Source organism: Mesoplodon densirostris, chromosome 2, assembly GCF_025265405.1.
Source record: "Mesoplodon densirostris isolate mMesDen1 chromosome 2, mMesDen1 primary haplotype, whole genome shotgun sequence".
In the NCBI taxonomy this organism is placed as follows: domain Eukaryota; kingdom Metazoa; phylum Chordata; class Mammalia; order Artiodactyla; family Ziphiidae; genus Mesoplodon; species Mesoplodon densirostris.
Window position 1 is genome coordinate 59,842,554 of NC_082662.1, and position 14,840 is coordinate 59,857,393.

At 37.5% G+C, this 14,840-nt stretch overlaps 1 protein-coding gene across 4 annotated transcripts; it reads right to left on the reverse strand.

The window, feature by feature from the left end:
• On the reverse strand, nt 1-14,372 carry SERBP1 (SERPINE1 mRNA binding protein 1). 4 transcript variants are annotated; one of them, XM_060089937.1, is made up of 8 exons: nt 13,946-14,372; nt 9,996-10,146; nt 9,364-9,504; nt 9,162-9,233; nt 8,451-8,570; nt 5,778-5,955; nt 2,005-2,178; nt 1-410 (listed from the first exon to the last, which is right to left on the reverse strand). In XM_060089937.1, the coding sequence occupies exons 1-8, from the start codon at nt 14,256-14,258 to the stop codon at nt 354-356; spliced, it is 1,206 nt and encodes a 401-aa protein (XP_059945920.1). In that variant the 5' UTR covers nt 14,259-14,372; the 3' UTR covers nt 1-353. The 4 variants fall into 4 exon arrangements, with proteins under 4 accessions (XP_059945920.1, XP_059945919.1, XP_059945922.1 ...); XM_060089936.1 differs by having other exon boundaries at nt 9,162-9,251; XM_060089939.1 differs by having other exon boundaries at nt 8,451-8,525; nt 13,946-14,371.
• Nucleotides 14,373-14,840: the final 468 nt, after the last annotated feature.

The window sequence follows — 14,840 nt, forward strand, 5'->3', positions numbered from 1 at the left end:
TTTAAACTGGTACACACTGTTCACACCTATATTTCAAGTTTGGAAATGCATATTTGCAAGCAGCAATACAAAAGTATTCATGAAGAATGCATAATCTCTGAAAATTATGAAAACATCCCCGCTACCAATACATTTCCTAAATACAAAACTGACTACCATATTGTTACTTCTGTGTAGCAGGAGAAGTTCATTTTCAAAACAGATAAAATTCAGTCTTTAGGTGTGAATGGTATGAATGACAGTCTTTTTTTTTTTTTTTTTTTTTTAAATTTCTTAGTCGTTTGGGATCCTTAAGCATGCAAGCCTCAAAGAGGAGGGTCCACAAGGAACCAGGGTTGTCTTATGGCATCCAGTTAAGCCAGAGCTGGGAATGCCTCTGGGTCATCCACATCAGGAGCAGAAGCACTTGACTGAAAAAGAAACAGAAGCAAAATTAAAGATTTTCAAATCTTATTAATATATTTCCAGTGTCTACATTTAGACACAGAATTCTAAAAAAAACTTAGTTTTATTACAATGAGTAAAATATGTCAAAGCTTTTACTTTTGAAAGGCAAAATTATGGATCAGAATAGGACTACAGTGGGGGAGAGATAGGGATTGACATTTATACACTACTATATATAAAATAGTTAACTAATAAGGACCTACTGTATAGCACAGGAAACTCTACTCAATACTCTGTAATGACCTATATGGGAAAAGAATCTACAAATGAGTGGATATATGTATAACTGATTCACTTTGCTGTACACCAGAAACTAACACAACACTGTAAACCAACTATACTCCAATTAAAAGAAAAAAAAAGAATAGGACTACAAATATTTGCAATGAGCCTTGTCCTGAATTTCTATCAAGATCTCAGAAAATTCCCTAGTAACAGCATGGGTTATTTTTCTAATAAATCACACAAGTAGATTCACACAAGGTATGTATGTGGATTCTTACTCTGTTGTTCAGTATCCTTTTATTTTCCCCACTTGCTAAATAAGATTGGCATCAATGTGAAAGCAGGCTAAGAAACCAATTACAGTTATTTAAGCAGCACATTCATGGCTATTTACAGTCAAAATACAAATTTTTACAAAACAAGAGTATTAAAAAGATCCATATACACAATGCCTTTAAAAAGAACCCATGTCACAGAGAAAGAAATAAAAACAAAATATCACTACATTGTTATGGGTGACCATAAAATCTAGGATATTAAGTTACCACTATAATCAAACATTGGCAGACTCAATCAAGCAGATGGGTCCCCCAATTTGCATATCAGGTGTTGAGAATTCAGGAGGACATTATGGTTGTTTCCTAGGTAGACCATAAGAGACGATAAACTAACCCAAGTTATCTCTAATACTTTAGTAATATCTAGTCATTAAAACCATGGACTTTGGCATCCGACAGGTCATTTCAAATCTACCAATTACTAGGGCTTCTATCAAAATATTTCAGAAGAATTTGTTTTTTGTCACACTTAGTGCAAGGCAATGGAGATTACAGAAAATAGGACACAAATGAATCCCAACTTACAGAACAGCTCTCATGAACAAAAAACAATCAGTCAATGCCACAAAATTATACAAAGGACACAAAGGTTTTATTAAGCTGAGCCCTAAAAAGCAGTGAAGATTTGTCAAGGCAAAGCAAGTATTTGGCATTTCAGGCAGACCTTACCAAAGGCCAAGAATTACCTTGGTTCCCTTCACCTGAATTTCATCTTCTGTAAAATGGTGGGGTTTTTGTTTTTGTTTTTTTAGCACAGTACCATAACTGGCACCAGGTAAGTACTCGATGAAGGGTGGTAAACTTAACTACTGGCAGCACTATTCAGTCATGTAAGTGCTTTAAACAAAAAATATCACCTAAAATGCAGTTTCTTAAAGGCATGCATGTCAACCTTTTTCTTCTTCGACTTATGTCCCCAAAAGGACCTAGGGCAGTGATTTATGGAAAGAGGTCCTCGAATTACTTAAAAGGGTAAAAGAAGCCTTAAAATTACCTTGTCAGTCCTGATGCCACGGTTTGGACGTCCACCACGCCCACGGCCACCTCGTCCTCCCCTGCCACCACGTCCTGGGCGGCCAAGGTCTCCAAAATTGATCTCCAGCTGAGACGTTATATCATTTGCTGGCTTCCGGAAATGATGATCCATAACCGAGTCTTCAGCATGAGCCTAAAAATTTAAGTGAAGGCCACTTAAATTAATAGGGTGATTAATAGGAAAGTCATGCTGCACACTTCTAAATAATGAGTTTTCTCCTAAAAAGACCAAAAATCTAACCTGCGCTTTGTGTGAAAAAATATAGAAACACCTCTACAGATAATAAGTAAGCTCTGGGATCAGCTACAGTAATCTAGGAGGAATAATTCCTTTCACTTTTCTCTATTTCATATTCCCTTAACTTTAAATTATAGATGATATTAGCAAGTCTTGATTAGAGATATAATCACAACTATTCAAGTGGCTGGGCCCCATCTCAAACCTATTGAATCATCATCTTTAGCAGTGAAGTATGAATAAGTACATTTAAAATATGCCCTTCAGATTAGCATTCCAATGTGAACCTCTGAGGAAGACTTGGATAGATGGTATATATCTCTATTAGAGATATTACTGAATATGTAAGTTTTAAAGAGAACTTTTGCTCTATACTCTTCCAACTATGACTTGGGAAAGAAATTATATATAAACTTCTCAAAATGCATTTCTGTTCATATTTAACTATGTGTTCTTCCATATAAATTGGAGAACTACAAATTCAAGTGAAACACGTTACATAAGAAAGGAACCTTGAAAAGCTGTGCACAAATAAAACCATGCCTTCAATTTACCACAGGAACCTTCTTAAAAATAAAGTCATCATATTTGTGAAACCCAGATCCTAAGCTACATAATGGACTCTGCAAAAAAAGGCCAGAGAATCTTACACTGCTTAATGTCTGATCTCTTTTGTATGCTTGGGGTGAATGGGTTTTAATCTTCTAGTTAGAAACTTCTCATACTAATTTAAAGTATGTTTTAATTTTTCTAAATACACATATAATCCTCTTTTCTGAAGGGATATTTCACTCTTTCTAAATAGCTTGTAATATTACAACTGTTAATAATTACCTATTAAGTACAAATAAATTTTGTATTTGTACACAGATTTTCCTTCCTTTAATCGTCGAATACCCAAATTAAATGTCATCCCTTTATGTCTTCCTTTAGGTTAATTTAAAGGCAATAGAAGATTCTTTTTAAAATATTAATTATAAAGGAGCATAAAACACAAATGCAAACCCACAAAATCACTAGCAAATTAAAGTCGATGATATATACTAAGTCTCTGATTTTAAACGTTAGCTATTGCAATGATATCAATTTATCAATTAAAAGCATTTATAGGGCTTCCCTGGTGGCGCAGTGGTTGAGAGTCCGCCTGCCGATGCAGGGGACACGGGTTCGTGCCCTGGTCCGGGAAGATCCCACATGCCGCGGAGCGGCTGGGCCCGTGAGCCATGGCCGCTGAGCCTGCACGTCCAGAGCCTGTGCTCTGCAACGGGAGAGGCCACAACAGTGAGAGGCCCGGGTACAGCAAAAAAAAAAAAAAAAAAAAAAAAAAAAAAAAAAAAAGCATTTATAGATTTCCAGAGCACAGAAGCAAAACAACTTAAGTTGATATACTACTGAAAACATCTTGAAGGTTTTACTATAATAATAAAGAGGAAGTCTGGATGTTCAGGTTACATCCCCAACCTTCAAGTTAACTAGTAGGATAAATTTACAAAGTTTTTTTTTCTAGAGCACTGTATGACAATGAGGAAATAAGAGCTCTGGTCTCAGCTGTCAATAATTCAGTTCTCCATTTCTCAAAGTTTCTTTCTTTCCCTAACTACTTCATATTTGTTGTGAAGATGAAGATAAGTAAAAGAGAAAGAGTACTTAAAAGCATTGTATACAACAAACTTGAAGACCTATCATACCGATCTTCCTCAAATTACAATGGTGTTGCATCCTGATAAAGCCTGAATACTTTAAGTCCAAAATACATTTAATACACCTAACTTACCAAACATCACAGCTTGGCCTAGCCTACCTTAAGTGTGCTCAGGACATTTACATTAGCCTATAGTTGAGCAAAATCATCTAACACAAAACCACAAAGCCTATTTTATAATAAATTGTTAAATATCTCACATAATTTATTAAATGCAGTATTGAAAGTGAAAAACAGAATGGTTTTAAGTGTATCAGTTGTTTACCCTCATGATCAGGAGGCTGACTGGGAACTGCAGCTCGCTGCCACTGCCCAGCATCACAAAAGAGTAGCGAGTACTGCATATTCAGCCTGGGAGATCAAAATTCAAAATTTGAACTATGGTTTCTACTGTATGTGTATTGTTTTCACACCATTTTAAAATCAAAAAACCAAAAAGTTCTAAGTTGGGGTCAATCTGTATTCAAATGATGAGGCCATATATGCCAGTAAGGCTGGATTTCATGTACATACATCACAAAGGCAGCATAACTATAAGGGTCCAAACATACAAAAGTGGCTTGATAATGAAAATGTCCTGATTTCAAGGTTATTCATCACCAATTTCACATTTTATAATTTTCTAAACTTTCTAATTATATACATCACCTTGTGTAATAGTTCTTTCTTAAAAGCTCAATGTAAAATAATACTTAAAGCTGGGACACCTAACCTGATGTCTAAAAAATGCATGAAGAGGCTTCAGGGTATTAATGATAATAATGATACAATATATCAGAACATTTTATATCTATGTGTCCTATTCTGGAGAAAAGTTCCATCGGGACCCCAAAAAGGTCATGAATAATTGTCTCCAAGGTGCCAAGGTAAATCTCTTTGACATTAACCTAAACAATTTATTAGTTCAAATGAACTATCTCCCCAAAGTGAACTTTCATGGTTCTTTAAATAAAGAATTCTCTTTGTTTTGCACAGATAAACAAAACAACTTTGTCTGCAAGAACTACAAAAAAAAAACCCAAAAGCATTCTAATGAAGGAAGATGTTTTTTCTTCCCTACAGGAATTGACACTTAATATCCTCATTTATACTACCTTCATGAAGTCAATGTTTAAAAAATCATCTCCAAACCTCTATTTTATTTAAAAATATTTCCAAGTTTGTTTCAGAGCTATTTTTTTGTTTAGAAAATTAAAATGTGGATTTTATTGAATCTTTTTATTACAGGTTGCCTTCATAACATTTCCATTTAACTTTGTGACTAAAATCTCATACTTACACAAACCCTAAAAGGATACAGCAGTGGGATTTTCCTCTAAGAATGTGCCCCAAGGCTTAAATAGAAGCTACCAAATCAAAAGTCACACACGTTTTTCTCAAATATTTTCATTAGTTTCCTAAGGAAAGGAAACTCATAAATTGATTTTCTGGTCTTTACATCACTCCTCAGTAAAGAATAATAATACCATTTTACTAAAGATTCCTGGATATTATATATGGCATACACAATTTCCCAAATAAAAATGCCAACTGCCTAACTTAATACAAGTCTTAATGACTCCCAGTTAGGTGAGATTTTTTAAAACATTACACAAATTTGAAAGAATAATTTCTTAGACTATATGATAATGCAGTTTATTTTCCTCTTGGGGCAATTTATCTGCCTCAAATAATCCTATGTAAAACTTTTCTTTTTTATAAACAGATTACCCACGTGAAATTTTAACACAAAAATTGTAAATGCAATTCAAGACATCTGAACATTTTCCAACACCACAAAACTTCATTTTACCTCTTCACTCTTTGACTTATGAAGAACAAATCCCTTCTTCCACTGCCCATCTGCACCTTCATTTGGTTTTCGGATATTAAATTCTACTTTTGCCCGGTCCTTATTTTGAATAGCCTTCCACTCATCCAAAGTCATTTCTTTTGGGCCTTCTTCCTTTACTTCTTCAACTTCATTCTCCCTGTGTGAAAATGTTTTAAGTCTTACATGTGGTAAGGGGGCTTATAAAATCATGTAACTTACAATTATAAGTAAGGAAGTTAACCTTGGCTGGTTGGTAATCTTCTAGATTACCCAAGGACAGGAGAATCACAGTTTTCTTTGTAACCCAGTGGCTAACATCTGACTTGGCAGAGACCAGGAATCCAATGTTTGTTGAATTAGTGAAAGCGTGGATAACTAAGGAACATACAATTCATCTTCATAAACTCTTAAATGATCATCTATCAGTAACACAATCTTGAATTGGCTATATCAAACCTAGAACACATTTTTTAAAACCATACTACTGTTTTTAAAACTTACACTATGTGATTAAAATTGTTGACCTAACTTCTCCTAAAACACATTTTTTAATTTCCATAATTTTCCACAATACATAATTTATAACATATATGAAGGTAATCATCTAGGATATCCATGAGCAACAAGTTTCATATTCTAGAATATAAAAGAACTGTTCCCCTATCCTTTATTTAACACTTAAGGCAAATCTTTAATTTCTACAAATCGTAACTTTATATACTCCAACTTTCAAACCAATCCGTGTATGAAAAGGAGACTACAGTTTCACTAATAATAGAAGTTTCTACAAAATACTGGTTTCAATGCTTAACACCAAATTAGTTATTTCTAAATATAATTCTCAGGCTATAACTATTACATATTATCCCTTTCCCTTTTTACAGAAACAAAGCATGGGCCTAGGAATCCACTATTTAATCTCAATTTCCAATTGTCACGAAACAAGTTGTTTGCTACTTTGGGAGCACTGCTTTCCAAAGATAGCAGGTGATTCAGTTAGCCTTGCTCAAATATCTCCTGTCTGTGCTACTCTTTACTGTTTGACAAATCCCATCTTAAAACTTCCCAGACCAAGCTTACACTGAATTGATGGGATCTAGACTGTAAAGTCCAACCCTGTCAGTTTACAGATCAGAAACTAAAGACTGAAAAAAGGTCCTGTGTAAGTTGTACCACAGCCAAGAAAAGAACTCGGCATACCTTTATCACATCATGAAACCATGACACCTACCGTCAAGGATTGTTGTAAGGATCAAATGAGACAAAACAGAAGCTCTAGAACTATACATAAGGAAGCTAATCAAATTCAGCCAAAGCTGTTTCTTAAATTTACACTTGCACATGCAAGACATAATACTATGTTCAGATTCTCCCCTATTCTGTAGTAAGACTAGAGGCTGTTCTAATGTCATCATGGTCTTTAGACCCAATACCCCCAATTTTAGTCCTGGGAACTGAGCTAAGGATTTGTTTCCAATACCCTATCAATAACATCCTTTCCTTCTGGTAAACAGTTATAATCTTGTCAGACTACTCTTAAAGTGAGTTAAACATGAACTCTTCATTAAGGGAACATTTATGTTGAGCTTTGTAAAGTACTTAATGTTACGTAAGATTCATCTATCTCACCTATCACAATTTCATTGTTTACCACACAAAATTAAGACTCCATAGTTTTGTATAAATGAATTTATATTACCAAGTTCTACACATCACTTAACACCATGTATTTTTATCTACTCTCTCCAATAGTAAATTGATTATTATTCCTTATTCAAACAAATCCACAATATTCAAACAAATCCACAAAATATGATTTTCCAATCATTAATAGTGGTTCACTGTAAGAACAATTCTTTCTGGAGAAAAAGAAAAGTTTAGAAAAGCATCGCATCCCTAAATGATTTGATTATGCCCTGATTAAGAATTACTGACCTAGATAATCTGTAATGCAAGACTTTAAACCACATATTGAAAGAAATGCCTGGCATATAACCTCTGCTTGTATTGATGGAAACCAGAGGAAGGCATTAAATTATTTCTACTAGCATAACTTGAGTCTTTAAAACTCTCCCACATCCTTGAACAATTTCAAAACTGTCTTTTAGTGAACTGACAACATATTCTGGTGCTTGCTCTCCTCACACATTTTAAAACAAGCCAATAAATAATGCTATGTTCCAAATTCTATGTTGATGGAAAAAAAAAAAACTTAAAGGAGATGGAGGAACTAATTTTAAAATGGTCATGTTTTCTTGTTTTAAACTGTATTAGAATAAAATCTGTATAGTTACATAGAGTCCAAAGTACTTTGAACTATGAGTTCCAAGTATTTCTCAGGTTAAAACGGCTATTTTTGTGCTTAGGGTTAACAGGATATACTAAAATACGTATCTTCCGTATCTTTTTAAGATGACAATGGTAACTTCAAATAGAAATAACCGCTTCTATTTGTCAAACCATTAGAGCCCAACATATACATTTGTAAACCACTCCTCTAAACACTATTTGAGGGAATGGAGTACAATAAAGTCTCTCCTTTTAAAAAGCAAATAAATAACAGCATTAAGCCTACAGGTTGTTTTCTTGTTAAACCCCAAACATTTCAATGCTCGAGCATTATTACCGCTACCATACACACAAATCACTTACTTATTTTCAGTGTCCGCAACTGGATGTTCTTCACCTTCAGGTGTTTCCTCAGTCACATTTGATTGCTCCAAGTCACTGCAATTATAAGATATTGGTTTCTGAATGTATTTGGGAGACTCTCTAAGGAAAGAAAGAAAAAAAAGGCATCTAGGTCCATTTACATGTAGCTGAAAGTCTTCACATAAATATTTTAAAATTCTCACGTTCCCAATGTCTTTTCCTACTAAATTTACTCCCCAGCAGACCACTAAGAGAAAATAATTTAAAAATGTATACTGATCCAAGTTATAGCTCAAGTACTTTACTCAAAAAGTAGTATGACAGCAGTTAGTTCTAAAATAAAGCCTTACTGGCTTTTCAAATTTCTGTCATCACCAAAGGGGTCAATAGCTAGAATAAGAACTATTAAATAAGAAACATACAATAACATAATATCCAAATAACCTCAAAATAGGATTTCAATAAAAGCTATATATCCATATGAAAAGAAAAATACCACATATTTTTGAAACGTAGAAAAACTGGTCATTTGACACATTATAATCCAAACATATCCAAAAAAGCATTCATTATCTTGTAAGGAAGTAGCTCTGAGATATAGAGCATCCATCCTTGTCCCAGGGACAAGTAAAAATTTAATGGGCAAACCTCTAGTAAGGTATAAAATCAATTTTATTAGAAGTATTTATTTTAAAAAACCAGAATACCAACGTTAATTCATCTTTGACAGTTCCCCAGTTGTGAGATCCGCTACCTCCACGCTTGTCCTCATGCTTCAGGCCACTGTAATGTGAAAAAGAACTAACAAAACTGAGTTAACATAATACTCTTTAGTTCTAGAAATTCAAATTTTGTTTTATTAAAGAAGTAGCTTCAAATATAAAAGTATAATAAAAACCAATGTAAGACTTACGATCTATCGCTTCCACTATGCCTATCAAATTCACGTTTGCCACGAGAATCAAAGCCATCTCCCCGGCCCATTCCTCGTCCACGACCTCCTCGACCTCTTCCAAGACCACCACGGCCTCGGATAGGCCGGTCAATAATCGGTCTGTAACAAATAAAAAAATATATACTTTAAGGTTTCTGGTAAAAGGAAGAAGGGAAATTCAAAGGCTCAAAGATGCAGGAACATATTTACTGGCTCATATCCCAAAGGAAATCAAAACTAGGAAACTCCCCAACGTAAGAAAATTACTCTGACATTCTCTAAAACTTTACTACTAATGCATATACTTCTTCATTGTTACTCATTTCACATTATAATCTAGTAAAACTGCTATTCACCAATATACATAAAAATTAAAATAAACACATGTAACCTTCATAACTGAAGTGTTTCATTACAAGAAATCTAAGTTTGAATACTAAAAACCGTTACCAAAATGTCCTAAGAATAACACACACACTTAGACATTTCGCTAGAAAAACTGATAAAATTAACTAGCCACACTGCTTCCTCGCAATTATGCTCAATTTATCTGTGTTAAGATGTGACTCTATAAACTGACAAAACATGAAGAGATTAAGAAACCATCTTGCCTATCAACTGAAAATTCTCCTCCTTCACCCTTTTCTTCAAGTGGCTTTTCAAATCGTCTTTCACGAGGTGGTCGCCTTTCTGGTCTCCTATCAATTATCTTCCCTTCACCCTGAAGTTGTTGATCAGGTCTTCTTCCAACGCGTCTTATTCCTAAAATGATTTAAAAAACCCCACGAAAGCAAATTATTTTTTGCAACACAAAAAATTAGGCCTAGGCTGTTAAAAGAAAAAAAAATTTACTCTTTAAGTCCACTAACTAGCACTTTCCACTGAAAAAAAGGCTAACACTGGGCATCTCTAAAGTGTAACAAAGTACTTCAGAAAAATTCCTATTTAAATAAACTTGTTTCAAACTTCCATTCAGTTTGCCAAATCATTTTTTCCCCTAAAGCATTCTCTATAACTGACCTGGAAGTCATTTGGGTAGCCATTATTTCTCTCAATTTTCAAGATGCCAGTCTCTTAATTTAAAATTCTAAATTTAAAGAAATTTTAAGCAAATGATACATTTTGGTTTTAAAGATACCAAAGATAACACCATTAGCCATTCATAAATAATAACCAAGCAAACCAACACAATCACCAGGTAAAGACCCTCAAAAAAACCACAGTGAAGACATTATTTTATTTTACATAATCTGGAGGGGGAAAAAAAGAACAGAGTAAAAAGACTGATGATTCTATGAAATTACAAAACTGAAAGGAAAACAAATGGCATTTAAGATTATAACTCTGATGGATAACAAGGTCTTACTGTAGAACACGGGGAACTATTGATATATGCAATATCCTGTGATAAACCATAATGGAAAAGAATACATTAGAAAAAAGAATGTATATATGTATAATCGACGAATCATTTCACTGTACAGCAGAAATTGATACAACATTGTGAATCAACTATACTTCAATAAAAAATTTAAAATTTTTTTCTCTATAGTTGAAAATAGCTATTTAACAGGAAAAAAGTACCATCTTCCTCTCCTGTTGCAGTCTACATACATATATATGTATACATATACATACATACCACACCTAACTTTTAAAACATACTGTTATGCAACCAACAGGAAATAGTCCACTTATTTTATTATTATGGAGATTTTTTTGGTTTGCCCTTTCAAGTATCTTCCTTTCCAAAGAATCTTTAAAAATCACATACACAAAAGGACCCTTTTTAAGCAAGACACAGAAATAGAAACTTGTGACACTAAGTGATGACTGAAGCATTTACTGATTTCCCCCTTCATTCATTACTTTTTTCTTGTTAGTGTCAGAGACCAAAAAGGCAACCAACATACATTACTGGTAGCCTTAAAGATAATAAATAGATTGATGGTTAAATTCATGACTAATATTTTAGGTATGTTCTAATTCCCAAACCACAATTTCTGACAAAGTCAAAAAGCACCTGAGGAATCGGTTTCACAAGAAATTAAGTTGGTTCACTCTGGTTCTTTCTAAGAAAGTGTAACACCTCCAGGATGCCCCCAATTGTTCAGCTGCTTGTAGCCAAAGTCAAACGGTAACTGTCAAACTCTTCAGTGAAATTTTAAGGTCCATTCCATATACTCTCAGAATAGACCAGAAATCTTAGATCTTACACCAAGGCATTTTAAATAAATTTCATCAGAGGTAGTGTATTAGGGTGGAGCTATGGAACCAGTCCTTATAATATCCAAGCCACACACCCAACTGAACAATGGCTCGCTTCCCCACCCCAATATCCAGTATCGGGCTTACAGAATCTACAACACTTACAAATAAATCCACCCAATGACTGACATTTAAAAATGCAAGCGTCTCTTGATTTTCACTAGATTCCAGGCTTCTAACATTAAAAAAACAAACGAGTAGATGGTGTCAATTCTCAAGTTCCCCAAACCGGCAAAAGACAAACTACAAAATTCAAAGAATATAAACATCAAACACACATCTAAGGCACGTCTAGGATTGTGTCAGGACCTCTATTCAAAGGCAAGGAACACATGATCAGGTTAACAATCCATCCCACTACAAGAGGCAGGGACTTTGTTTACAGGTCTATCCTTCCCCAATGCCCAGAATTGACTGCTAAGTAGTAAGGCCTCAAAACGATTTTTTTTCATTCAATATTTTTATAAGCTTGTGTTTTATGCAATTTAACGTTAAGTGTGCTCTGAAATGCTGACCTAAGGAAAATGTTGATAGCTAATAATGGAAGTTTTCCCAAGGAAAGACTACTGAATGTTGAACTCGGTCCTGGTCATAAATTTATGAAATAAATTTTTAACTTTGTAATTTAAAATACTAGGTTCCCGGTAAAAGCTTATTTCAAAAATGGGCTTTATGATCAAACATATGACGGGTTTAAACCATGCTTTATGTTTCGAACATTCAAAAGGGGTGAACACACTTCAGACCCCATTTTTTCATGTACCTTCTTTGGATTAGTGTGATGAAGGAGGTAAACTTGCGCAGTTTAAATAAATACACAAGCCAGTATTCCTTAACATAGAAATTAGATTTATTACATTGTGCTACAGATTGCTATAAAACTTAGCTGAATGAGTATTTAGCCTAAACGATGTATATATATATACATGCTTTCTAATACTCCAACTTGTGCTTCCCTCCCCAACCTGTAATTTTAATACAACTGTTTTATTTACCACCTAGGTTCTTCACCCCAAGCCTCACAAGGCTCTCTCTGTATTTTCTAAAAATTCTAAACCAAAACCTAACACAATTGTTTTGATTTTTTAAATTTAAATTAGTTGTTATCAAATTCGACTAAAGCTAATGAGAACTCCTTTCAGAAGCACGTGGCAAAATTTCAATTTTCAACACATAAAGGAAACCTTTAAGCTTCAAAGCTTAAGTCCTACACCTACTTACTACGTATCGTGTACACTTTTTCTAATCCTCCACTGTTTTGCTTTTTCATCCATCACAAAACACAAACCAGTAACGAGTGAGAGTGCAAAAACCAAGTTCAAGACAATCCTGCGAAGTTTACAGTGACCTGGAAGCAACTACTGCCCGCCAATGAAATCCTGACCATGCTTCACGCACATGGGGAGAAAAAGCTGCACTCCAAAGGGCTCTGCAGCGGCTAACGCTGTGACAGCCTCGGCACTCTTTGCACCACGAGGCCCAGGCCAGGCCACGCCACATGAAACACTGCGTGCGGGGGGTCCGGCCGGGGAAAAAGATCGTGACCCGAGGACGAGCTTCAGGATTTCCTGCCATCACCAATCTTCATTCAGAATTCCCGCTTCTGCTCAATCCAGGGTGGCCAAATTTCTCTCCCTCCCAACAGCCTGACGCACTCCAGCAAGTTATTAAGTTTGCAATAGTTGTGCGGGCGAGAGGGTAACGATAAAGCACAGGGGGCACCTAAAAGAGCACCTTGCTCCACAACATCCGATAGGCTCGAACGTAGGGGGGGCGTAGGTGGAAACTCCGACCCCCACCTTTTCTCGGAGGTACCCCACGCCACACTGGGACAAGACGGCAGGGCAGGAACCTAAAAGACACAACCGCACCTCAGAGCAGCGGGCTGAAAGAAAGCTCTGAGCAGGAAGAAGCCGCGGAGGCACCGCCATCCGTTAACAACAAACGCTCCGAGAAGGAGCTCCCTTTCCCGAACCTCGGCCCATGCGCTCACCCGCCAAGGAATCCGGCGGGAAGACAACAGCCTCCCAGGATCCCGACCACGCTCCTCCGCTCAGAACCTGAGGCGGGAAGAGGTGGCTCCAGGATCCTTGCAGGTGGCGGTTTGAACTTGGGGCTACCACGCTCCCGGCACCTTCGCAGGACCTGGCTTTTGTCAAGCGGGGGAAACGCGAAGAAATCGGCGGCCAAGTCTCCCGCGGACCCTCGGAGCCCCAGAAGCCAGTGGTAGCCGCCAGTCCCCTCGCTCCTTCCCTCCATCCCGGGTCTCCCCCACCTTCCACCACAGCTTTACCTTCTTTCTTAAGCGCCACGGGCGGCTGCGTCTCCTCCTTCTTGTCAACCACGCCGACGTTGGGGGGCAGCGGGTTCTTGCGGTCTTTCTGGGACTCTTTACGCAGCTGTTTGCCCGCCGCGTTGGAGTTTGTCTGGGCTGCGGCCTGAGCTGCGCTCTTGGCCCCAGGGCCCCCAACGCCGCCCCCGCCGGCTTCTTTTTTCTTGTTCTCTGCTGCCTTCAACACCTCGAAGGGGTCCGATTCGTCGTCAAATAACTGGTCGAATCGGTTAGTGACCACGCAGCCGAAGCCCTCCTGTAAGTGCCCAGGCATGATGGTGGCTCGGCGGCGCGTTCCTCAACGGATTGCAGCGGGCCGCGCCGAGCCAAGAGCGCCTGCTTCAGCTCTTCCCACAAGATGGCCGGGCCGAGAGAGAGGGGCCGCCTTCTCTTCCGGCGCCAGGCACACATCCGGGAGCGGCCAGCGCCGCGCGGCACCATGGGGTGTGTAGGCCGCAGTCGCCTCTCTCGAGGCGGCTCCCAGCGTTAGGACTACAATTCCCAGAACACACGGCGCGACAACTCTTCGCGCGCGCCTCAGAGGCGGGACCTCACCGAGGGAATGGAGCAGCAAGCAGAGGGAGGAGAAGAGCGGTGGTGGGCGGAGTCCTGCCACCTGCTCTCGCCACCCTTAAACTCTCCGGGTCTCGAGCTGCGCTGAAAACAGGAAAACGTGACGGCGTGTTTTGCTCGGGAAAGTTCTGAGCCTTCGCTTTTACGTCCCGCCTCTGGCCCAGGGCTAACTTTCCCCACCTGTCCGGGAGGTCAAGATGACTACCAGTCTTACAAGTGGAGACTCACAAACTTCCAGGGCTGGCGGGTTGCTGAGGTGCCGCACTTGCCTCACGAACGCAGG

What these genes read in the sequence shown, in the direction of transcription:
- SERBP1 (XM_060089936.1), bottom strand. Translation starts at nt 14,258, where the DNA reads ATGCCTGGGCACTTACAGGAGGGCTTCGGCTGCGTGGTCACTAACCGA. An exon ending in CGTGGCGCTTAAGAAAGAAG is followed by an intron (nt 10,147 to 13,945) that starts GTAAAGCTGTGG and finishes AAATCATTTTAG; the next exon opens with GAATAAGACGCGTTGGAAGA. An exon ending in ACTGTCAAAGATGAATTAAC is followed by an intron (nt 8,571 to 9,161) that starts GTTGGTATTCTG and finishes TTCTTTCCTTAG; the next exon opens with AGAGTCTCCCAAATACATTC.